At 41.4% G+C, this 26038-nt stretch overlaps 1 protein-coding gene across 3 annotated transcripts in view; it reads right to left on the bottom strand.

Moving 5' to 3' along the window:
- Nucleotides 1-22750, bottom strand: part of serpine2 (serpin peptidase inhibitor, clade E (nexin, plasminogen activator inhibitor type 1), member 2) — a 35206-nt gene extending 12456 nt beyond the window's left edge. The window contains exons 1-8 of one of the 3 annotated variants that reach the window (XM_070883588.1): nt 22582-22750; nt 19624-19717; nt 8716-9001; nt 7446-7673; nt 6718-6912; nt 5278-5476; nt 4927-5027; nt 4757-4843 (exon numbers count right to left, since the gene is read on the bottom strand). In XM_070883588.1, coding sequence (XP_070739689.1) covers nt 4757-4843; nt 4927-5027; nt 5278-5476; nt 6718-6912; nt 7446-7673; nt 8716-9001; nt 19624-19644 — 1117 coding nt within the window. In that variant the 5' untranslated portion in view covers nt 19645-19717; nt 22582-22750. The remainder of the gene's footprint in view (nt 1-4756; nt 4844-4926; nt 5028-5277; nt 5477-6717; nt 6913-7445; nt 7674-8715; nt 9002-19623; nt 19718-22581) is intronic. The other 2 variants (XM_070883589.1, XM_070883590.1) reach the window with 2 other exon arrangements.
- Between the last annotated feature and the right edge of the window lie 3288 nt (nt 22751-26038).

Genomic DNA, 26038 nt, shown 5'->3' with positions numbered 1-26038 from the left:
CAATACATTTGGTTAACAAAAATCTAATCAATCTCAGACATAAAATTAATTGACAAAATTAATTGAGCTAGCATCAATTGCTATTTGTGAAAGAGCATTCCACATTTTGCATGTAGCAGTATTTCCCAACTTCACTCCTGAAAAGCCTGGCTCTTTTTTTTAAAAAAAAAACTATGCCCCCTAGTTCTAGATTCCCCAACCAGCGAAAATATTCTCTCTATCTACCCCATCAGTTCTTCTTAATATCAGATCCTCATTAACCACCTAAATTCCAGGGAATACAACCCTAATTAGTATAATCTCGGTTTGTAATTTAATCCTTGGAGCTCAGGTATCACTGATAAATCTACACAGCACTCCCTTCAAGGCCAATATATCCTTCTTAAAGTACGGTGCCTAGAACTGCTCACAGGACTCCAGGTGTGGTCTAACCAGGGCTTTGTATAACTTCTACTCGTTGTATTCTAGTCCTCTAGATACATGGGCCAGCATTCTATTAGCCGTTTAAATTATTTTCTGTATTTGTTCATAACATTTTAATGATTATACTAATTAGGTTTATGTACATAGACCTCCCCCCACACCCCCCCATCTATATCTCATTGGACCTCCATGGTTTCTAGCTTTTCGCCATTTAGAAAGTACCCGGTTCTATCCTTTTTAGGTTCAAAGTGGATGACCTCATATTTGCCTGCATTGAAATCCATTTGCCAGGTTTCCCCTTCACTTAATCTATTAATTTTATGCTTCCATCGACACAGCTGACAATGCAGCCTAACTTTGCGTCATTGGAAAATGTGGCTCTCTATCCCATCATCCAAGTCATTAATAGTGAATAGTTGAGGCCCCAACAAAGATCCTTGCAGTACACCATGCCACATCCTGCCAATTAAAGTGCCTGCTCATTATCCCCACTTGTCTCCTGCCACTCAGCCAATTTTCTAATCAGGACAATAATTTGCCTTCAATTCCATGAGCATCAAATTTAACCAAGTTGCTTGTGAGGGACTTTATCAAATGCCTTCTGGAAGGCCATATAAACATCCAGAGACATTTCCCTGTCCATTACTTTAGTCACCTCTTCAAAAAATTCAATCAAGTTTGTCAGGCATGATCTACCCTTTACAAATCCATGCTGGCTCTTTCTGATCAACTGACAATTATCAAGGCGTTCAGTCATCCTATCCTTAGTTATAGACTAGTAATTTCCCCGACAACAGATGTTAGGCTAACTGGCCTATAATTCCCTGGTTGCCCCCTTTCACCTTTCTTAAAATAGCAGTGACATGTGCAATTTTCCAATCCAAAAAAGGAACAGTTCCTAAATCGAGACACATTTGGAAGATTATAGTTCGGGCATCTGCAATATTCTCATCTACTTCCTTTAAAATCCTGGGATGAAAACCATCTCGTTCTGTCACTCTTTAGTGCTATTATTTTCTTTATTAGTTATTTGGCTTACTTTAATTTTGTGGCTTCCCTGACCCGGATTCAATATTTTTTCCTTGGGATGTCTGGCATGCTATCTTCTTCCTCTACTGTAAATACTGATGCAAAGTAATGATTCAACATTCTGCCATTTCCTTATTTCTCCATTATCAGTTTTCAAGGGGCCCCATGTTGCTCCTGACCACACTCTTTTTCCTAATATAACTGTGAAAAATGATTGTTGATTAATATCCCTTGCAAGTTTCTTTTCATACTCCCTTTTTCTAGCTTTTGCTATCTGTTTTGTCACCTTACATTGTTCTGTATATCTCTCCCACTTGACAGGATCGTTGCTAATTTTTGCATTTTGTTATGCTTTCTCTTTTAGTTTTTTGTCCTTGCCTGTTTTCTTGGGCAAGTAGAGCTCTTGTCCCTTAAGGATACAAACTGGATTGTAACACATTCAATTCTTTTTTGAACACCTCCTACATCTCTTCTGTCATTTCACCCATTTAAACAGATTTACCCAGTTTACTACGGACAGCCCATCTCATCGAGATGATGATCGCCCTACCGAAATTTAGAATCTTAGTGGCTGTTTCGCATTTCTCTCTTTCAAACATTACGTTGAACTTGATCCTATTATGATCGTTATTAGATAAATGTCCACGCACTGTTAGGCTGTCAACTAAATCTGGCTCATGGCTAAATCTAATGTAGCCTGCCTTTTGTTGGTTCTAGGCCATGTTGTTGCAGAAAACTATCCTGAACACAAGAAATTCACTACCTTTATGACGAGCTAGTCTGCTTATCCCAATACATAAAGTTAAAATCCCCCATTAAAACCACTCTGCCTTTACACGTTTGACTAATCTCTGGATTTTACACATCCTACCACTGCATTGCTGCTAATAGGGGGCCTATATGCACAAGTCCTACTCATCGTAAATCCTTTTCTATTCCTTAATTCTAGCCATAAATCTCCATTGTCTGCTTACCTCTCGTTATATCTGCTCCATCAGAAGTGATTTCATCCTTAAATCACCAAGGCTACTCCCCACCCCTCTACCATTTTCCCTATCTTTTCTGTAGACCTTATAACCTGGTATATTTAGTTCCCAGTTCTGACCATCTTGCAGCTAGGTCTCAGTTATGGCTACCATGTCATACCCTCCAAATTGAATTTGCATCTGCACGTCATTCAATTTGTTCTTTGTACTCAGTATGTTAGTATAAAGAATGCTTAATTGGGCCACATGCTTCAACCCATCCTTGTGCTCTAATATGTTTTACTTATTTCTCTCTCCTTGTTTAATTACTTTACATCTTTTAGTTTTCCCATTACCTGTAGTGTCTAAAGTATAATTTGACTATTACTCCACTCTCTTCCCATTTGTTTGTTTTAAAACTATTTATAAAAACTTTTCCACCCGAGCTCTCTTTTCCCTTCCCCTACCATTTACTAGTTTAAAGTCCTCATGACCACCCTATTTATCATTTCCACTAGATGCAGTTCCTTCCTGTCCCAATACTGGTGCCAGTGTCCCATGAAATTGAACCCCTCTTTCCCACACTACTCCTTCAGCCACATGTTCACTTTGCTAATCTGCTTATCTCTACACCAATTTGAACGTGGCTTGAGTAATAATCCAGAGATTATAATCCTGGAGGTCCTCTCCTTCAATTTAGCACTTGCCTATTCTTTCCTATTTTGTTGGTCCAAACATGGACCACAACAATTGGATTCTCCACCTCCCTCTCCAAAATCCTGTCAAGCTGGTTCAAGATGTCCCTCACCCTGGCACCAGGCAGGTAACATACCATGTAGGATTCTCGATCCTGCTTACAAAGGATGCTATCTGTTCCCCTAATTATTGAATCTCCTACAACTACCACATTATGCTTCCCCTCTTCTGTCCCACTTTGGACAGCCTCCTGCTCCAAGGTGCCATGGTCAGCACTCTGGCTGTCCTTCCAAGTCTTTATCCTTATCCTCAGGATGGGTTGGATGGCGCACAGAGCATTAAAACACTGGACAAAATTTTAAATGCTGCCTCAAGCTTTCTCAAACCACTACATGTATTGGAGGCAAAACAACACCTCCTTTCCCTCTGCAGCAAATTCCCAACATTTATACTTTGTTTATGATACACTCATGGATTGCAACAGGGTACTAATGCTAGTCAATTTCTCTTAATCCATAGTTTTACTTACAAAAGGGTTTTACAGTATCCAATTGAAAATCAGTACAGTATATTACTTAGATCCTCTGTAGCAATTCACCAACTATTGGCAAAGTAGGGACAATAGCTACTGTCCAGGCCATGGATTGCATACAACAGCTGTTCAATGTTTCGAAGGAAACTAATGAACTCTATAGCCGGAAATTTCCTTAAGGTTCAGTGTAAAAAAGCACAAGACATGTTGTGCCGTGTTCTTTTTTTCTCCAAAAAGATTTGCCCGGGTTTTGCACCAGAAGTCTGCTACGTGTGTATTTCCACAATCATTTGTGCTACTTTAGGTCTGTCAAACTCCATTTAGCTCATTAAATAGCTCTGCCCTCATGCAAAAGAGCAGGGATCAGGATATCCTTGAATTTCTACCAGTTCTGAACAAATCAAATTTATGCCCAAAGGTTTAGATACAGCTTATAACTACAAATCAGCCTCTTGGATCACTCCACATTTCATTTGTGCTACAAAAGCTAATAACTTTCATAGTTTTTTTATTTACTAAGAAACTGACTACTGTACCCCAATATAACCAGCAAATGGTTCTGTATAGTTTTTGTTAAAAAGAAATTCAGTTATTTAAAATTGGGTTACATACAGGTGGTGGCCTAGACATTGATTAAAATGCTTATTTTTTGTAATCCATTTTCAGCTGTATCGATCAAACTGCACCATATATTTTGAAGTAAAATTTAAAAAAAAATTAAGTTCTAATTGTGCCAGATTGCAATGTTCCATGGCAGATCTTGCATTTGGCAATATGCAAACAAGCTTCAGCAGAAACTCGGGGGGGGGGGGGGGGGAAACTTCTCAAAACTAGCACATGTTGGGGCACAATGTGTGCCCGGATCACTGACTGCAACCAAAGCAGAAATTCTACCCCAAACAACACAAGATGTGTTGGAGACTAAATGGATAAGGCATGTTTGTACAATACATGCACTGTAAGCATCACCAGGAACAAAGTCAAATATCCAGATCACTGTAATTGAGCAATGTTCAGTTCAAGTATATTATCTGTAACACTACAGAATATATTCAATGCATGAAAAGCACTCCACTTCTGATGGTCCAAATTTGAATGCTGACAGACTTGCCTGTTGCTGCAGAGGCTTTAGTTCCAGCTTCGTTTACTTCAATTTTAGCCTTTTGTATTACCTGTGAAACATACAGTTGACCAGATCCTGCAACAGATTGAGGACAGTTAAAAATGTACACTTCAAAAAATGTTTCTAGAAAGTTCAAGACAAAAAATTAAGTTACTTACTGCAAATCTTTCCAAAATTTGCTTTAGTTTGATCAAACATATCAGTGATTCCAAGAGCTGCAAGGGGCCTCTCCAAGTTAGTCTCTGCCTCAGCAGTGAATCTACAACAGTCCACAAACACACTTGCCAGTAAATAAGTTCAATATTTACAAGAAGTCAATCTATTGTAGAAAAAGAGAAGGGGCGGCTAGAACAAAAATCTTTATACAGACATCTAATCTAAGTACGTATCTGTTAGGTAAACCAATATTATATCTCGGTGTATAGCAAACTTCAAATACAGAAGCACTAAAATTAGAACATAACTACCTTTCTGTTGTACACGTTTCAAAGCAAATACTTCACACTTACCTGGGTATAGCAATATCAAGTTTCTTTTCTCTCATAGTTCCTTTCCAGCTGTTTATTGTTTGTACATTCATGTAAGGAGTTATTGCAGAGAGGGGGATATTTATTTCCTCTGGAACAGCAACAAACATGCTGATAGTGCCTCCGTGGTATGGCAGCTCAATTATATAATATTTCACATTAGTTGGTGTGATGGCCATACCTGCAATACAAAACCAACATATCTCTAAACCAGTGGACAGATAAATCTGCCTTATGTTCAAAACCTGGTTCACCACAGTGTGAGTGTACTATAATCTTACAAATTATGAAAACAACAGGTCAAATTAAATACTGCTGGTCATTAACCCCATTCAATTCATAGGTGGCAGTATATACAGAGACAAGCAACAGTGATAAATAATCAGCAGCATTCAAACTACTAAAGCAAGGCTCAAATAATAATAGCACTTAAACACTGGACATCCATGGAGATGATTTTATACCTTTATACAAATCACTCGTTACCCCAGTCACTACAACAACAACAACAACAACTTGTATTTATATACCTTACTTGTTAAAGTACAATGGTGTTTGCAGAGAACAATTAAGCTGCTCAAATGTTTGAAGTATTGATCATTTGTAAAATAACACAAGCATTAAAATGTAAATCTTGAGACTCCCTTGCTCAGCTAGTTAAGACATTGTCACCGAGTCACAGATTAGGAAGGTCCCAGGTTTAATTGCTGGGGTGTGCTGAGCCAGTTGCTCTCTGTTGGGCTGGCAGCAAGAACATGACAAGTGGCCTTAGAATTCCAGGATTAGGGAGAGGAATAATGCCAATGTTCCACAACACCAATATACTAAGCTGCAGGCTTCAAACATTCATGTTACACCCAAGGTTCCAGACATTAATTCCTTTGACTCTAATTTTCATCTGCTCAGCACTTCAGCCAGGAACCAGATGTCACAAAACCAGTGTGCTCTTGATAGTTAACAGTAATGTTAACATTGAAGGATAAAGTAACATTTGGAATTGGTGTTTCCAGAGGATATCCACAAGAAAATATGACCCAATATATTACTTACCAGTTTGTTACTGAACAGCACACTTTTTAAAATCAGGAATCCCAAGATACAAACACAAATTTAGCTCAAGAATGCATTCATATTCCAACTTGGGAAAATTAATCAATCAGTCAGTTTTTGCAAATGGTTATTTTAGTCAGACTTCATTTCATATTATCTAACTCTCCAATTTATATCTATTAGCAGTTGTAGTACATAATTTAATACAATACAGCTTAGGTCAGAAATACAGCCAAATGCTAGAACCAACCCATGGCCCAGCACTCTGGCACAGGTTACTGCTTCAACATACTGCATGATTTGTAGCATTTCCAAATGTATTCACCAATCCAGTGCCCAACCAACTAAGCTAAACACTATTGACAGACTTACCAAAATTGAATGTTGATCTTTGGGACATCATAGGAACTTGGTACACATTTCCATCAGCTGCATGGAACTCTCTGTTACGAGTATTTTCTGGTTGAAACCGCGACTTCCACAAACCCTTGAAAAAAATAGCATTGACCACCACAAGCCTGGTAGCTTTACTGAGCATGTCAGGGGAAATTAGATTTGTAACCATACCTAAGAAATACAGAACAAATTGTAATACTTCAGTAAAATAGGCAGTTGAATCTACACCTTTCCTTCCAGTAGCGTAAAATGATCTCATATCACACTGATGATAGACAAATTACAAAAAGCATGACAAGATGCAAGTATGAAGTGATATTTGATTATCTGGAGAAAAAAAAAATCCAGTAAATACTTTTCATTTATTTAAATTCAAATCTTCCACAACTGAGTGCAAAACACTTTGGAAAATGTTACATGAAGTATCACAAACAAAATGTAGAAATGTTACTATCCCACATGTACACAAGTGAGAATTGAACACGTAATTCATTAAAGTTAAAATGCATGATGATCAATGTGAAAAAGTATATATATATTTATATATAGACAAACACACACACACACACACTTATACTGCTATTACCAAAAAGCATCAATTACTTTCTCGCTCCCCAAAGGCATGTTAGCAGATTAAACTGTTGCAAAATAGCAATGCCGTTCCCTCCCCGTTGGTTATATATTCAGGTTTATGGAATAGGTACCTCTGGTTTGATTCGTAGTCCATTGGTTGATTGCAGATGCAGCTGCAACAGGATCTTCATAATTTAAACTGCTCAATGCAGCTTGATATACGTCTCTAGTCTTTCTAATAAAGAGCTGTTCCATTGCAAAATCACTAGGTGCAAATATTCCATTGGCAATTGTTACTATATCCTGATTTCTGCTCTCAATTAAAGACTTTTGTATCCTTTTGAGCTTTTTGTAAATACCTAGTAAAGAATTAATCAATATAGAAAATAGCTTAACTTAGAAAATGCAGACTTTTGTTCCATGTACTTCATTCTAATCACATACAATTCAATACATCAGAAATACTTGTAAAAGATGAACTCACCAACACAAAGATCTAATGTAAATATCCAAAATACTCCATTACTTGCATTATGTATGGTAAAAACATCTACAATTCAAATGGTGTAACCTGTGATCGGACTTAAAATTTATATGGTATTAATAATTGCTGTGCAATATAGGTTATGGTAACAGGAAATAGCTTCTAGATATGTGAACTGAATTATTCAAGACTTTTAAAAAAGGAAGTAATTTGTCTGGGTAATTCAAAATGTTTCTACAACTTGATGTACTAGTTGGTGAAGAATTAAGTTAGTCAGGACTCCATTTACCAAGTCTTCGAAAAAAAAGTCTTAGGACAGCTTGTATTCCTGCCTGGAGAGATTGAAGTTACATTTAAAAAAAAAAAGAGAGTCATATTTAAGGAAAGCCAAGTGCCAGAAACTGCAACATCTAGAGACCCATGGATATGCAGTGATTGGATGAAACCCAAAATCCATTTACTTCCTTACTGGAGTGCAACAACATTAGTGTCTGTTACACCACATGCAACCAAAGTAATAAGTGCTTCATCTTTTGGAGTTCCAAATAAGGTTCTGGTGTTGGGGTTCTAACAACAATTTATATCTATATATTTATATAGCATCTGTAGCATAATAAAATGCAAGTACTGTGGACAAGTCTACAAAGAACCTTCTCCAGAATCATACTTTCAGGGCAGTACCTGAAAAATGTGTTGGCACTTGTGGATGGCTTGCAAAATCAGCAACAACTACATATACTTGAATAAAATGAAATGGACTGAAGTGGCTATGGCAATGAGAACTGATTGCCCAAAACGGAGGACAAACTGATCATATTTTTGCCACAATGGTCCAAGTTGCAAAATTCCATTAAAAATCTTGAACTAGGGAGAATAAATTATATAATAGATATAAAAAGTTACAAGTTAAAACAAACCATATGAGCTGTATTTCAGAGCATTGTTCAACTGCTGTCTTGTTCTTGCACCTGCTCCTAGCTGCAGCATCCCAAGTACAGAAGCAATTCCATGTGGAGACATAACAATGTTCTCTGTTGGTTTAGAATCAACAACATGATTGAAAATCTTCATCCCCAGGTCTGACCCAAGTTCTGATACTTGAGCATTTTTCCATTGACAGTTAACAGACTTCACGACCACACTGAGGAGGATCAAGATGCCTACTTTTCCCATGGTGATTCCAGTACTAAGCCAGAAAGGTATCTGCAAGATGGAGAAAAGTCTGCATAACCACACATTGAAAAATTATCAAAATAGTGAACTTTAAGTCTTCAAAGTTTTAATATTGGAACTGAATTCAGCTTTTATTGGATAAATTGATAGGAACCTTGGTATCTCATACCAGTTACGATTTCAGTTTTTTTTTTAAAAAAAAGTCCATCAAAATACTTTCCTATCTATTCCTCATTCAGCTAGCATCTGATTTCCCTAAAGCCTGATCAAAATAATTTTTTAAAATTGGTCCAATTAGTAAAAGCACCATGCTGTGTCTATACAATTTATATGATTGTAAAATAAAGTTCAATGTTAGAATAGGCAGCTTCAAACTAAAGCAAAGTCCATTATTGCCCTCGAAACCTATGCCCAATGTCAGCATCCTTGTAACTTATTGACCAAAAGTCAAAATATATCCAGTGAGTTGAGTTTTCAATCTATTGTCCAATCTACCTCATGCAAAACAGCTAAAGAAAAACATTAAACAAAACATACTATACAAGATAGGGTGGAAGGCATGAATGATTAAATGACAAAAGGCTAGATGATGCAAGGGACAAGTAAAGTAACAAAAGATGGGTTTAGAAGGTGTGTTAATGAGAAAGGCCAAATCATCAACAGCTGCCACATGAAAAAATAGGGTCAGAGGGTATGTTCTGAAATTGTTGATCTTGATGTCAAGTCCAGAAGATTGTAAAGATGAGGTGCTGTCCCTCTAGCTTATGTTGTTGGAACAGTGCAAGAGGCAGAGGATGGAGAGGTCAGAGTGGGAGTGAAGCAGAGAATTAAAGTGACAGGTGATTCGAAGCTAGGGGTCATGCTTATGGACTGAATGGAGATGTTCCATAAGGTGGTCACCCAATCTACGTTTGGTCTCCCTAATGTAGAGGAGACCGCATCATGAGCAGCAAATATAGTACCCTGTACACTAAATTGCAAGTACAAGTAAATTGCTGTTTCACCTGGAAGGAATGTTAGAAACATAGAAACATAGAAAATAGGTGCAGGAGTAGGCCATTCGGCCCTTCTAGCCTGCACCGCCATTCAATGAGTTCATGGCTGAACATGCAACTTCAGTACCCCATTCCTGCTTTCTCACCATACCCCTTGATTCCCCTAGTAGTAAGGACTTCATCTAACTCCTTTTTGAATATATTTAGTGAATTGGCCTCAACAACTTTCTGTGGTAGAGAATTCCACAGGTTCACCACTCTCTGGGTGAAGAAATTCCTCCTCATCTCGGTCCTAAATGGCTTCCCCCTTATCCTTAGACTGTGTCCCCTGGTTCTGGACTTCCCCAACATTGGGAACATTCTTCCTGCATCTAACCTGTCGAACCCCGTCAGAATTTTAAACGTTTCTATGAGGTCCCCTGTGTTTGGGGCCCTGGATAATGGGAAGGGAGGAGGTAAAAGTGCAGGTGTTGCATCTCCTGAGCTTACATGGGAAGGTGCCGTGGGAAGGGGAGGGGGTGATTGAGGAGTGGATCAGGGTGTTGCGGAGGGAGTGTCCCTTTGGAATGCTGAAAGGGAAGGAGGAGGGGAAGGTGTGTTTGATGGTGGGATCACGCTCGAGGTGACGGCAATGGCGGAGAATGATCCGTTGACGGTGGAGGGTGGTGTGGTGAAAGGTGAGGACAAGGGGAACTCGATCATGGTTCTGGGAGGGAGGGAAAAAGGGGCAAGTGCAGAAGTGCGGGAAATAGAACAGACACGGTTGAGGGTCATGTCAACCACAGTAGAGGGGAATACTCAGTTGAGGAAAAAGGAAGACATATCGGAAGCAGTAGCACAGAAGGTGGTATAGTCAGAGCAGATGCGACGGAGACCGAGAAACTGGGAGAATGGAATAGACTCCTTACAGGAAGCAGGTTGGGAGGAAGTGTAGTCCAAGTAGCTGTGGGAGTCAGTGGGCTTATAGTGGATGTGTGTCAATAGCCTATCCCCAGAAATGGAGACAGAGAAGTTGAGGAAGGGAAGGAGTCAGAGATGGATCATGGGAAGGTGAGGGAGGGGTGGAAATTGGAAGCAAAGTTAGTGAAATTTTCTCGTTCAGGGCGAGTGCAGGAAACGGCACTGGTACAGTCATCAATGTACTGGAAAAAGAAACACTGACCACCCTCGATCAGCTTCACTGGGCAGGCCACATAGTTCGCATGCCAGACACGAGACTCCCTAAGCAATTGCTTTATGCGGAGCTCCTTCACGGCAAATGAGCCAAAGGTGGGCAGCGGAAATGTTACAAGGACACCCTCAAAGCCTCCTTGCTAAAGTGCGACATCACCACTGACACCTGTGAGTCCCTGGCCGAAGACCGCCCTAGGTGGAGAAAGTGCATCTGGGACGGCGTTGAGCTCTTCGAATCTCAACGCCGCGAGCGTGAAGTGGTTAGGTGCAGGAAGCGGAAGGAGCATGCGGCAAATCAGTCCCACCGTTCGTCCCCCTGACGAATGTCATGGTCTGTGGCTCTCATATTGGACTGTTCAGCCACCAAAGAACTCACATTGACTGCCTATGATGGAAAAAGAGGTGAAGGAGGGACTCAGAACAAAGAATATTCCACATATCCCAAGAAAAGACAGGCCTGGCTAGGACCCATGCGGGTTCCCAAAGCAACACCTTTAATTTAGAGGAAGTGAGTGGAGTCAAGGAGAAGTTGTTCAATGCGAGAACAAGTTCAGCCAGGCAGAAGAGGGTGGTGGTGGATGGGGGCTGTCTTGGCCTCTGTTCAAGGAAGGGGCGGAGCGGACTCAGGCTGTCCTGGTGGAAGAATGGAGGTGTAGAGGGATTGGACATCCAGAGTGAAAAGGTCACAGTTAGGGCCAGGAAACTGGAAACGGTTAAAGTGGCAGAGGCCGTCGGAAGAATCACAGATGTAGGTGGGAAGAGACTGGACAAAGGGAGAAAAAAAAAAAAAAGTGTTGAGATAGGAAGAAAATAGAAAATAGGCAAGATCAGGTTGAAACGATGTGTCTACCAGGACAGTCCAGTTTGTGGATCTTGGGAAGGAGGTAGAAGCAGGCTGTGTGGGGTTGGGGAACTATGAGGGTAGTGGCCATGGAGGGAAGATCTCCAGAGGAGAGGTGATCAGTCACAGTCTTGGAAACGATGGCTTGATGTTCAGTAGCAGGGTCATGGTCCAGGAGAAGGTAACAGAAAGTTGGCATTCAGCCTCTGCAAGGTAGAGGTCAGTTCGTCAAACAACAAAAGCGCCATCCTGGTCAGCTGGTTTAATGACAATGTTGGAATTGGATCTGAGTGCTGCAAGTTCAGAGGGACGTAGGCTGGAATGAGTGAGAGGAGCAGAGAAATTGAGATGGCCGAGGTCACACCAGCAGTTCACAAAAGATGTAGAGAGCAAGGTCAGAGGAAGGGGTCCAAATAGAACGAGAATTCTGAAAACGAGAGAAAGGGTCCGCTGTGCAAGAGGAAGACGCCTGGCCAAAGAAATAGGCACGGAGATGAAGAAGATGGAAAAAGAGCTCAGGCCTTTGCAGAGGACTGATCGTTTGGGGTCAAAGAGGGGGAAGGTCAAAGGGGATGGTGAAAACATGGCAGGGAGTGAGATTGAAAGAAGGGATGGGGTCAGAGGAAAAAGATTCTGGAGGGGCATTGGTATCCAAGAGTTGTCTAAGCTTATGATCCTTGACACCTGAAAAGTAAAAAAAGGTTTTTTGTTAAAGTGCCGGGTGAAGCGAAGTATAAAATGGAACTGCGGACCGAGACAGCTTTGAGATGGAGTGAGTTGGTGCTGCCAAGGTTGAGAGTGTGCACGTGGCAGTGCATGGCATTGAGTATGGATCTCAGGATGCAGCGAGAGCAGTGGTTCCAAGAAAGCTGAATATCTTGGTGATATCTGTAATCCTGACTGTGAAACTGAGTTTTGGTAGATACCTTATCAAACACGAGAGGGGAAACAGACAGCAGTGAAGATGAAGGTAAAAGAGGCAAATGGAAATCCTATTGGAGAGAAGAGCAGAACTTCATGGTGGACATTCTTAGAAGAGAAGTGGCAGTGTAATAAACATTCACGCAAAAGCAAAGTACTGCAGATGCTGGAAATCTGAAATAAAAAAAATAAAAAACAGAAAATGCTGGAAATACTCAACGGGTCAGGTAGCATCTGTGGAGAGAAAAACAGAGTTAATGTTTCAGCTCAATGACCCTTCATCAGAACTGGAAGGTGGTAGAGATGTTACAGATAAAAGGTAGAGATTTTAAAGTAAGTATGGGGGGGTGGGAGGGAGGGATTGGAGAAAAGAACAAAAGGGAAGGTCTGTGATAGGGTGGAAGGCAGGAGTGATTAAATGACAAAAGGGTTGATGGTAAAAGCAAAATGAAATGCTGATTGGACAAGTAAAAGGAACAAAAGATGGGTCTAGAAGAGGTGGAAATGGGAATTGCAGAATCAACAGCTGCCATGTTAAAAAAAAAATCGGGGCTGAAGGTGTTGAACTTGATGTTGAGTCCAGAAGATTGTAAAGATGAGGTGCTGTTTCTTGAACTTACATTGAGCTTTGTTGTAACAGTGCAAGAGGCTGAGAGATCAGAGTGGAAGTGGAGCGGAGAATTAAAGTGACAGGCAACCAGAAGCTCAAGGTCACAGTGTTGCGTAAAACGGTCACCTAATCTGCATTTGATTGCCCCATGTAGAGGAGATCGCATTGTGAGCAGCAAAATACAGTATATTAAACTGCAACAAGTACAAGTAAATCACTTTCAACTGGAAGGAGTGTTTGGGGCCCTGGACAATGTGAAGGGAGGAGGTAAAAGCACATGTGTTGCATCTCTTGCACTTGCACAGGAAGGTGCTGTGGGAAAGGGAGGGATTGTTCCACTATCTTTCTTTATAAAAAGGGCACCAAGATGATGAAGTTGCAATTTTATTCAGCAGCAGATTTAATGGAAAAATCATCAATTCTTTGTGAAGATTACTCATTTATTTTGAATATTTTAAAAAGGGAACACAACAAATCATATTTAGGATATCAGGGAAGTTGATTTAAAGAAGTTTGGTTGGAGAAGGGTATCAATTTCACCAAGTACAGTCATTAAGTCCAGGTGTTCTAGCAATAAAGGCCACAATCATTACAGCTCGTGTGCACTGTTAAACCCTGTAGCTCCACTCAGTTAGCTCCTAATGTCAGCAGAACAAAACAAGGTTGTGAAAATGTTTAAAAGTTACTAATGACAATTAAAATTAAAATCATTGCACTCTGCTCTTAGTGGACACAAAAGCAAGTTGGGCACAACATAATGCCAACAAATTCCATTAATAGAGCCTTTCCATCTTGACTTTGACACTTCACCAATTAAGTATTTCTTTTTTGTTCATTATTTGACTTAAATGAGAAATTATTTTAATGCAAAATTCAGCTAACAAACCAGCTGATTTTATATTGAATTCCAACACAAAATGCAATTAACAGATAGAAATGGTCTAGTTTTCAATTTATATTTTCATCCTTAGATGAAATGAAAATTTTTTAATCCCAACCAAGATTTACACAGGTATTTATCCATATTAGTCACCAAGTTGATCTTAACTGAAGTATTTTTATATTTGATGCATTTCATATTTACCAAAGAAAATTACTAAAACACATAACACATTTAAATCTCCCTCATGTACTGCCCCCGCCCCCCCAACTTCAAATCTGTGGTCACATCCCTCTCCTCAAAAACAACCCTTGACCACTCAGTCCTTGCAAACTACTGCTCTATCTTCAACCTCCTTTTCTTTTCCAAAGTCCTTGAACATGTGGTCGCTTCCCAAATCCATGCCCATCTTTCCTGGAACTCCATGTTTGAATCTCTGCAATCAAGTTTGCACCCCTGGCACAGTACTGATACAGCTTTCAAAGTCACCTATGTGACTGACAAAGGCAAGCTATCCTTCCTCAAAATGTCAGCAGCCTTTGACACTGTTGATCACACCATCGTCCTCCAATGGCTCTCCACCATCGTCCAGCTGGATGGGACTGCACTCGCCCGGTTCAATTCTTTTCTATCTAATGTAGTGAGAGAATCACTTTAAATGGCTTCTCTTCCCACTCCCGCACCGTTATCTCAGGTGTCCTCCAAGGATCTATCCTTAGTCCCTCCTATTTTTCACCTACATGATGTCCCTCAGCGGCATCATCCAAAAAAAAAACTGAGAATTTTCAACCACTAATGGCCCAGATTTTGCATTCTCACAGACGATGGTGTAAAACCCAGAACTTGCAATCAGTCAACGTTTGGCTCAACAGATCATCTTCATTGACCCAAAAATTCTCACTAGCAGAGTTGGGCTATTTGCCCAACTACTGCCCAGCAAATGACCACAAAACCCTTACACCTGGTAAAAGCAGGCAGAGGCAGGAGGGCGACGGCAACGAAGAGGGACCTCATCAAGGTCCAGGTCGGTGATTGGAGCGTGGGCAGATACAGCAGCGAGGTCGAGGGGTTGGGGGTGGGGAGGAATGGCGAGAGATTGTAGAGGGACATGATCGGGATCCAGGAGAGGCGTGAGTTGGGGGCCAGAAGAGGCGAGGGCCCAGCTCACACTGTGATGTGTGCGTGTACTAGGTCCGTGCAGCAGAGCAAGTTTCCAGTCGTCTTGGTTAACCCTTGCCACTGGACCAAGACCTAGCTCTGTCAAGCCCGTGTGGTGGCTAGTGTGCAACGGTCACCCAACGTTAAAAAAAATCCATGCAGAGACATCTTCAGGATGTAGTTCAGGATCTGGAATATTAGGTCCTTCATTGAAACACCTGTGAACTCATCCTTTTTTGGCATGGAAGCAAGTCATCCTCGTTTCGAGGGACTGCCTATGATGATGATGATGCGCGTGTGTAAGGGTTAATATAATCTTAATTATTTTAAATAATCATGCACAAATATTAAAAATTAGTTTGTAAATTTTGCCGCAGATTCAAATTTGAAACTTATTTTTATTGAAGGGACTCAATTAAATTTGAAAATGGGAATATTTATTTTTATTCCAGTTGTATAAATTATTTAACTATCTGGGGATTCCGAAATGGAATCCCCATAAGCATATTAAGAATCCTTTCTGATTGGAGGAGCTGCCCAGATGATCCCAGGAATGCTTCCGAAATCACCTGCGTCTCTGGGATCTGTGGGGCTTTTTGCAGGCGTATTGGAGAGGAAAATGGATTTCAGTAGGGATGGCCATGAAGCCAGGGTGTTTTAGCAAAAAAAGAATCACTGCTATTCTGCCTTTTGTGCTAAAAATTGCATTTCTAGTTAAATTTAGCACTGGATAGAAACATAGAAAAATAGAAAAATAGATGCAGGAGTAGGTCATTCGGCCCTTCGAGCCTGCACCATCATTCAATATCATGGCTGATTGTTCACCTTAGTACCCCTTTCCTGCTTTCTCTCCATAGCCCTTGACCCCTTTAGCCGTAAGGGCCATATCTAACTCCCTCTTGAATATATCCAATGAACTGGCATCAACAACTCTCTGCGGTAGGGAATTCCACAGGTGAACAACTCTCTGAGTGAAGAAGTTTCTCCTCATCTCAGTCCTAAATGGCTTACCTCTTATCCTTAGACTATGTCCCCTAGTTCTGGACTTCCCAAACATCAGGAACATTCTTCCTGCATCTAACCTGTCCAGTCCCGTCAGAATTTTGTGTTTCTATGAGATCCCCACTCATCCTTCTAAACTCCAGTGAATACAAGCCCAGTCGATCCAGTCTCTCCTCATATGTCAGTCCTGCCATCCCAGGAATCAGTCTGGTGAACCTTTGCTGCACCCCCTCAATAGCAAGAATGTCCTTCCTCAGATTAGGATACCAAAACTGAACACAATATTCCAGGTGAGGCCTCTCCAAGGTCTTGTACAACTGCAGCAAGACCTCCCTGCTCCTAAACTCAAATCCCCTAGCTATGAAGGCCAACATACCATTTGTCTTCTTCACCGCCTGCTGTACCTGCATGCCAACTTTCAATGTCTGATGTACCATGACACCCAGGTCTCGTTGCACCTCCCCTTTTCCTAATCGGCCACTATTCAGATAATGTTCTGCCTTGGTGTTTTTGCCACCAAAGTAGATATCCTCACATTTATCCACATTATACTGCAGCTGCCATGAGTTTGCCCACTCACCTAACTTGTCCAAGTCACCCTGCAGCCTCTTGGCATCCTCCTCACAGCTCACACCACTACCTAGATTAGTGTCATCTGCAAACTTGGAGATATTACACTCAATTCCTTCATCTAAATCATTAATGTATATTGTAAATAGCTGGGGTCCCAGCACGGAGCTCTGCGGCACCCCACTGGGCACTGCCTGCCATTCTGAAAAGGACCCGTTGATCGCGACTCTCTGCTTCCTGTCTGCCAACCAGTTCTCTATCCACGTCAGTACATTACCCCCAATACCATGTGATTTAACTTTGCACACTAATCTCTTGTGCGGGACCTAGTCAAAAGCCTTTTGAAAGTCCAAATGCACCACATCCACTGGTTCTCCCTTGTCCACTCTACTAGTTACATCCTCAAAAAATTCCAGAAGATTTGTTGAGCATGATTTCTCTTTCATAAATCCATGCTGACTTGGACCGATCTTAGCAGCGCATTTGGAAAGCGGTGACATTTCATCTTTAATAATTGATTCCAACATTTTTCCCACTACTGCTGATGTCAGGCTAACCAGTCTATAATTACTCATTTTCTCTCTCCCTCCTTTTTTAAAAAAAGTGTTACATTAGCTACCCTCCAGTCCATAGGAACTGATCCAGAGTCGATAGACTGTTGGAAAATGATCACCAATGCATCCACTATTTCTAGGGCCACTTCCTTAAGTACTCTGGGTTGCAGACTATCAGGTCCTGGGAATTTATCGGCCTTCAATCCCATCAATTTCCCTAACACAATTTCCCGTCTAATAAGGATTTCCTTCAGTTCCTCCTTCTCACTAGACCCTCGGTCCCCTAGAATTTCCAGAAGGTTATTTGTGTCTTCCTTCATGAAGACAGAACAAAAGTATTTGTTCAACTGGTCTGCCATTTCTTTGATCCCCATTATAAATTCATCTGAATCTGACTGCAAGGGACCTATGTTTGTCTTCACTAATCTTTGTCTCTTCACATATCTACAAAAAGCTTTTGCAGTCAGTTTTTATGTTCCCAGCAAGCTTCCTCTCATACTCTATTTTCCCCCCTCCTAATTAAACCCTTTGACCGCCTCTGATGAATTGTAAATTTCTCCAAGTCCTCAGGTTTGCTGCTTTTTCTGGCTAATTTATATGCCACTTCCTTGGATTTAACATTATCCTTAATTTAACATTATCCTTAATTTCCCTTGTTAGCCACGGTTGAGCCACTTTCCCAGTTTTATTTTTACTCCAGACAAGGATGTACAATTGTTGAAGTTTATCCATGTGATCTTTAAATGTTTGCCATTGCCTATCCACTGTCAACCCTTTAAGTATCATCTGCCAGTCTATTCTAGCCAATTCACGTCTCATACCATTGAAGTTACCTTTCCTTAAGTTCAGGACCCTAGTCTCTGAATTAACTGTCACTCTCCATCTTAATAAAAGGAACTCTACCATATTATGGTCACGCTTCCCCAAGGGGCCTCACACAAGATTGCTAATTAGTGCCTTCTCATTACACATCACCTAGTCTAGAATGGCCAGCCCTCTAGTTGGTTCCTCGACATATTGGTCTAGAAAACCATCCCTAATACGCTCCAGGAAATCCTCCTCCACCGCATTGCTACCAGTTTGGTTAGCCCAATCAATATGTAGATTAACGTCACCCATGATAACTACTGTACCTTCATTGCACACATCCCTTATTTCTTGTTTGATGCTGTCACCAACCTCACTACCACTGTTTGGTGGTCTGTGCACAACTCCCACTAGCATTTTCTGCCCTTTGGTATTCTGTAGCTTCACCCATACCGATTCCACATCATCCAAGCTAATGTCCTTCCTTACTATTGCGTTAATTTCCTCTTTAACCAGCAACGCCACCCCACCTCCTTTTCCTTTTTGTCTCTCCTTACCGAATGTTGAATACCCCTGGACGATGAGTTCCCTGCCTTGGTCACCCTGAAGCCATGTCTCCGTGATGCCAATTATATCATATTTGTTACTTGCTGCCTGCGCAGTTAATTCATCCTCTTTATTACGAATACTCCTTGCATTGAGGCACAGAGCCTTCAGGCTTGTCTTTTTAACACACTTTGCCCCTTTAGAGTTAGAATCAGCCAAATGAAGGTTTGTTCATCCCTCCAACAGCTGAAGAGACTCCCCATGAAAGGAATTCAGATAGCCACAGAATTTAGCACTAGATTCCACTTCTTAATTCAAACATCCATGAAGACAAGTTGAATGGTTTCCTGATCAGTAAATATCTCGTGAAATTAGTGCTCCCAGAACACGGATTTGCATCTCTACTTTTATTGTTTTTCTCCAGTCTGGACAGATGCATAGTCACAAATATCAAATAATCAGTTTGACATTTCAGTCACAAACTCAATTTGTTGACTCAAATATATTTTAAATTTTCTCTTGAAGATGCCTAGGATCTGCCTAGACTGTGTGTGACACACATGCACGCACACACACCATTTATCCACCAAATTACCTGAGGAGCTAGTAGGATCATAGAAATATACAGGACCAGAAGAGAATCTTACACACTCTGCCTCTCCAGGAAATCCATTTATACTTCTTAGCATCTGGAATACACCATTTACATTTTAATAAGTCAAAAGCATTGACTTAAATAAACAAAGATTAAAAGGATCAGAAAGGAATCCTCACAAGCATTTAAAACTGCAATAGCTCTAGACTAACACACGAGAAGGATATTTATTTTGATTTAAAAAAAAGTGTGAGAATTGCACTAGTCATCTCAAGCTAATAAACACATTCTAATTGTTTCCAAACAGATTCACCTTTAAACAAACAGCAAATGCATCCATTTTCATTAAAAGCAAAATTTACTTTAGATTATAGCAAGGCCAAACTGCACACCCATTGCAATACTACGTTAGTCAAATATTCTGATGGACATAAATCTGCAAATTCTATTTTATACATATTAGTAGTAGTATTTTACAAGATTCGCAGTGCATTCAATAATCAAGTTTTATGTCTTATTTTCTACAAATATTAACCAATTTTACATTTCAGCAATAAGCATACATTTGACTAGAGGATACAGAAACCAAAGCAAATTTGTTTCATCCATTTTCACATTTACCAGACCATCCCCTACCATTTCTGCCACCTATAACATGATCCCACCGCAAGAACTTCTTCCCCTTCCCTCCACTTTCCAGAGGGATCATTCCCTTCATAATAACCGTGTTTATGCTCCAACACCTTAACTTCCAGATGTATCACTTGCCCTGCACCATTGTCCAGGGCCCCCAAAATCTCTTCCATGAAAATATGTCTCTAACTCCTCCGATCTAAAAGCATTGGGTATTGCTCAATGCTTGGCCTGTGTATTGGAGAGAGAGTAAATTCCAATTAGATGATTGCTTTAATGAACACCTCCGCTCTGTCTGCAGATCTGTTCCTGTGGTGAGCCACTTTAACTTGCACTCTGACCTTTATCTTTGGCTCTTCTACATTGTCCCATCCAATTTCAATATAAATTTCAGGAACAGTATCATATCTTTCTCTTGAGGAGCCTACAGCCCTCTATCCAGAATGCCAACTTTAGCAATTTCAGGTCTTGGGTATATCCTCCACTTTCTTTACAGCAGAAGGTGTGGATGATGTGGGGTGTGTTATATATGCAGACCATAGATATACTCTCTGTGCAGTCACTGTATAGCTGCATAAGATGGAGACTTGTTACCAGATCTACTATCAAGAAGGGTTACACTGTGTATATACTATGCTGGCACCACTAGAGGATGCAACTGGTGGAGACTGGGGTTTCTTGTCTCTGTGGCAGGGGCTGTCCACCAGAGGGCACTGCAGTGGGAGACCTGAGGACTACCTGCATAGGTGTGCAGGGCCCAGTATAAAAGGCTGCCCACCATGGTTGTGCCTCACTCTGGAGTTACAAATAAAGGACCAAGGTCACTACAGTTTGGGTACAACACATTGCCTCGTGGAGTCATTCATAAGTGCATTGCAGACATAACAGGATGGTTCTGTAGGAGCAAGAGCTGACAAACTTGGTATTTGCCAGTATTTTCTACTTTCATTTCAGACCAACTTCAGCATAACCATTTAGCTATTTTTCTCGGGTTTCCAGGATTCTCCCGTTGATGCTCGGACAGAGCATTGGGACAACTCACATCCTTTGTGTTTCTTTCAATCCACCATTTTCCTCATTTTCTTTCAGTGAGTCTCTCCTAGTCTTTGCACACTCTTTATTTAATGCTTCCTTCAATTGCCTGACAGATGATCTTTTATATCATATAGTAATCTTCTGCTTTTCTTTTTAGCAGCTTACACATCACTCAACTTTCTCCCGGTGCTTGGAGCAAGTATTTTGCTCACTCCTTGTGCATTAAAAATGCAGGTTCACCTTTCGGTTTTCAATTCTGAAAAAAATGGCTCTGCTTGAACCCCTAACCGTGACCCATCTTTTATCCACTGATGCAGACTGACTGGCTGCATATTTCCAACATTTATTCTATTTCAGATTTTTAAGTGTATCTGTTAAAAGCTAGACAACCTAATAAAAAGACAGACATTTAAAAATAGTTACATTCCAATTCACCAAAGCAACAAAATAGAAGTTTTCTGTATTAAAGTGTAGACCGTCTATGGGGCAGACTGGAATTGTTCCAAAGAACGAAAATCAATGACTTTTCACGGCAAGGTTGAATAAGCTAAAACAACTTGCATTTATACACCTTTAACATAGAAAAATGTCATAGCCATAAATCAAGAAAACTTATATAGGTGTACTTAAAATGCCACTAGATAACAGAATTATAATAGCATTTACAAATTCTATATATTGATGCACTCCAGACCAAATATTGCATCAACATGTAGCAACTAAGTTTTGCTTCCAACACATACCAGTCTTTTATCATAAGTGACTACACAAGGCAGAAACCCTCGCTTTTAAAACAATCAGCTTTCAATTCACATCACAAATTCTAAAAACACCTATAAAAATGAGTTTGGTTTAGATTTACATATAATTCAATGCCGCGGACATGAACAAACTTCAAGCATCAGTAGCGAGATATGTCACTGCATTTAAAGAGGAAAAATCATCTATATTAATCAGTGTGATAACAAGTTGATAGTGCTCATTAAATGCACTACATGCTTTGCAGACTTTAAAGCCCACGAATAATCTTCAGTCTTGAACCCACAAACAGGAAGGAATGACGTTTTCCAAGGACTTCTTGTTTCCACAAAACAACATATAGCGAGTCTCCTTTTTCAATTTTGGGAAAAAGGCAAACCCGCAGATCCAATTCCAATTAAAGGTTACTTTTATTTTAAAAACTAAATCATAAGTACCTAGTCATGAACCCCCCATCCCCCCAAAATATCCCTTGTAAATACAATAAGTAACTAATACACCGCCCAACTTTTCAAAACGACATCAACTTACTTAGAGACAAAGATTGAAATCTCTCGTTAACATGAAGCGTTCAGTTACGCTAAATAAACTGGGTTTTTTTTTAAGACCAGCTTACATATATTCAAATGCAATTAACTCTCCAACTCGCCAGTTTGACCGTGTCATCGCACTTTAATAGACTTGCTGCTTGCCTCCTCCCTGCTGGCGGTGACTGGCAGAGGTGGGCGGCTCCGCAAAATGTGGAATTGCTTCCCAGCCCGAATCCGAGCAGCAGAGGTCCGGCCGCAGTCCCAATCCGTTTGTGACTCCACTCCTGATTTTAATCTGTCACCAGTGTCCCTGCAGCAAGGCTGTGAACAGCTGGCCAGCCTGGCTTTGAGTGGCAGGTCTGTGACCGGGAGCCAAGAAACCCCCAGTGAGACGGTCCTCATCATCCAAAGTGGGGAGGAAATATCTCCTAACTCAATGGACTAATTTATGTGTTAGCTGTTGTGTGGTGACCCACAGAAAGAGTGTTTATGGATCGTCGCCAATATAAACATCCCCAGCTCATGTGGCTCTTCCGTTGAAACATCCCACGTATGTGCTGCAAACTTTGGCCAGCGTCATATCCGACCGCTGACTTCGCAAATGGCACGAGCTCCAACCATCGAAGTAACAACATTCCTGGGAAAGAATTGGGACTTGAAATAATTTCACACTTTCAAGAGTATACGTTTTGTTGAAATTAATTATTGAAATTCGGAATTCTCCTTGCCTAACAATAATTGCATGCATGGAAATGTGCATTTGTAATACTGTTTATTTTAGCTGCGTGTCAATAATCTAATTTCTACAGAATCGTATTTCACAAATTTGATTTCCAATATTGCAGCTTAATCAAACTACATAATGGTGGATCACTTTGCTGATGTGATGCTGAATAATTTGGAGGCAAAAGATGCTTATTTTGAAGATGTAAGACTATACATATCAGGAAAGGATGAACAGACTGGATCTCTTTTCTCTTGAAAAAAGAAGGCTGAGGGTAACTTAATAGAGGTCTTTAAAATTATGAAAGGTTTTGATAGAGTGGATACAGAGAGAATGTTTCCACTTATGGGTAAGAGCATAACTAGAGGCCATCAATATAAGATAGTCACGAAGAAATCCAATAGGGAATTCAGAAAAAAATTCTTTACCCAGAGTGGTGAGAATGTGGAATTCGCTACCACAGGGAGTGGTTGAAGCGAATACTATAGATGCATTTAAGGGGAGGCTAGGAGGGAAACATATGAGGGAGAAGGAAATAGACAGTTATGCTGATAGATTTAGATGAGGATAGATGGGAGGAGGCTCGAGTGGAACATAAACGCCGGCTTGGACTGTGTTATGTATGTAACACTTTGTAACGATGCACATTCCAGGGACAAGGCCACTCTGTGACCTTAGCTCTTTATTACAGGACTCCAGAAGTGATGACCCTGCGTGGGACCTCCCTTTATATATCTGTGTGATCAGGTAAGGAGTGTCTCCCACAAGTTCACCTCCTGTGGTCAAGGTGTGCATCTAAGTTGAGTGTATACAGTAATACAGTGGTGTTACATTGTAGTTACAAACATGACAGTCATGGCCCTCCAAACCGTAGTCTAGGATCCACATTGACTTTGCTGGCCCGTTTCTGGGCAAAATGTTCTTGGTTGTGGTGGATGCTTTTTCAAAATGGATTGAGTGTGTAATAATGTATGTAAGCACATCCACTGCCCCCATCGAAAACCTACGAGCTATGTTTGCCATGCACAGCCTGCCTGATGTCCTTGTCAGCGACAATGGGCTGTGCTTCACCAGTGCTGAATTCAAGGAATTCATGACTCACATTGGGAGCAAGCACGTCACATCTGCCCCGTTCAAGCCCGCATCTAACGGCCAGACAGAACGGGCAGTCCAAATCATCAAGCCAAGCTTGAAACGCGTGTCGGAAGGCTCCCTGCAGACCCGCCTGACCCGAGTCCCCACTCGCTCACCGGGTTCCCCCTGCCGAACCGCTCATGAAAAGTGAACTCAAAACAAGGCTCTCTCTAGTCCACCCTGATCTCCATAATCATGTCGAGGGCAGGCGGCATCAACAAAGCATGTACCATGATCGCGCAAATTTATCACGCGATATTGAAGTCAATGACCCTGTATTTGTACTCAACTATGGACATGGTCTCAAATGGCTTGCCGGCACTGTCGTAGCCAAAGAAGGAAGTAGGATGTTTGTGGTCAAACTTGCAAATGGACTAACTTGCAGAAAGCATTTGGACCAAACCAAACTGCGATTCACAGACAGCCACGAGCAACCTGAAGAGGACACCACCAACTTCGACCCCCCGATACATGCACAAGTGGCAACCGACATCACGGTTGACCATGAAGTTTGAACTCATCATCCCCAGCAGCCCAGCAAGGCCAGCTGCGCAGAAGCCCAGTGAAGGCCCAGCCAACTCACCTGCACCTGTGTTTGTACCGAGACGATCGACTAGAGAGCGGAAAGCCCCAGATCGTCTCACCCTAGTCAGATCGTCTGACTACCCGGCTGCCCCATAGTAGGCAGTCAGCTTGGATGGAGAGCTCATCCAGCCGCCTGTGAAATGGTCTGACCTCCTCAGGGCATGCTCCGTGTGCGGGCGCCCAATCCCCAGTCAGGACACATTTTTTAATCAAAGATAGGAGGGGATCTCTGTCCAGATTTTGATCTGGCGGACTGTGATGGGGGAACCTGCACTGTCAAAGGCATCAACGGCCATGGCCATCTCAGTGCTTTGTCCTGCTGCCCCCTCGGTGGTGGCCAGTGAAAGCCTGCTGAGCGCGTCAGCGCAGTTTTCAGTGCCGGGCTGGTGCCGGATGGAGTAGTCATAAGCAGCCAGCGTGAGAGCCCATCGCTGTATGCGGGCTGACGTGTTGGCATTGACAGCCTTGCTGTCTGACAACAGGGATGTTAACGGCTTGTGGTCCACTTCTAATTCGAACCTCCTGCCAAAAAGGTACTGATGCATTTTTTTTACACCATAGACACACGCGAATGCCGCCTTCTCAACCATCCCATATCCCCGTTCTGCTTGAGAGAGCGACCTGGAAGCATAAGTCACAGGTTGTAGTTGGCTCTCAGCATTATTCTGCTGCAACATGCACCCAACCCCATAGGACGATGCATTACATGTCAGAACCAATTTCTTACAGGGTGTCGTACAGGGTCAATAACTTATTTGAACAAAGTAGGTTCCGCACCCGATTGAAAGCCCGTTCTTGACAGTCCCCTCAAAATCAATCACAACCCTTATGCAAGAGAACGTGAAGCGGCTCCAACAACGTGCTTAAGTTCGGCAGAAAGCTCTGAAAATAGTTCAACAGTCCCAGAAATGAATGCAACTCCGATGTGTTGCCGGGCCTGGGCGCTCGTCGAATCGCCTCTGTTTTGGATTTGGTGGGCCGAAACCCATCTGCAGCAACCCTCCTGCCCAGGAAC

This window comes from Pristiophorus japonicus, chromosome 6, assembly GCF_044704955.1.
Source record: "Pristiophorus japonicus isolate sPriJap1 chromosome 6, sPriJap1.hap1, whole genome shotgun sequence".
Classification (NCBI taxonomy): Eukaryota; Metazoa; Chordata; class Chondrichthyes; family Pristiophoridae; genus Pristiophorus; species Pristiophorus japonicus.
The sequence above is the reverse complement of the archived record's forward strand: the minus strand, read 5'-3'. Positions and strand labels throughout refer to the sequence as shown.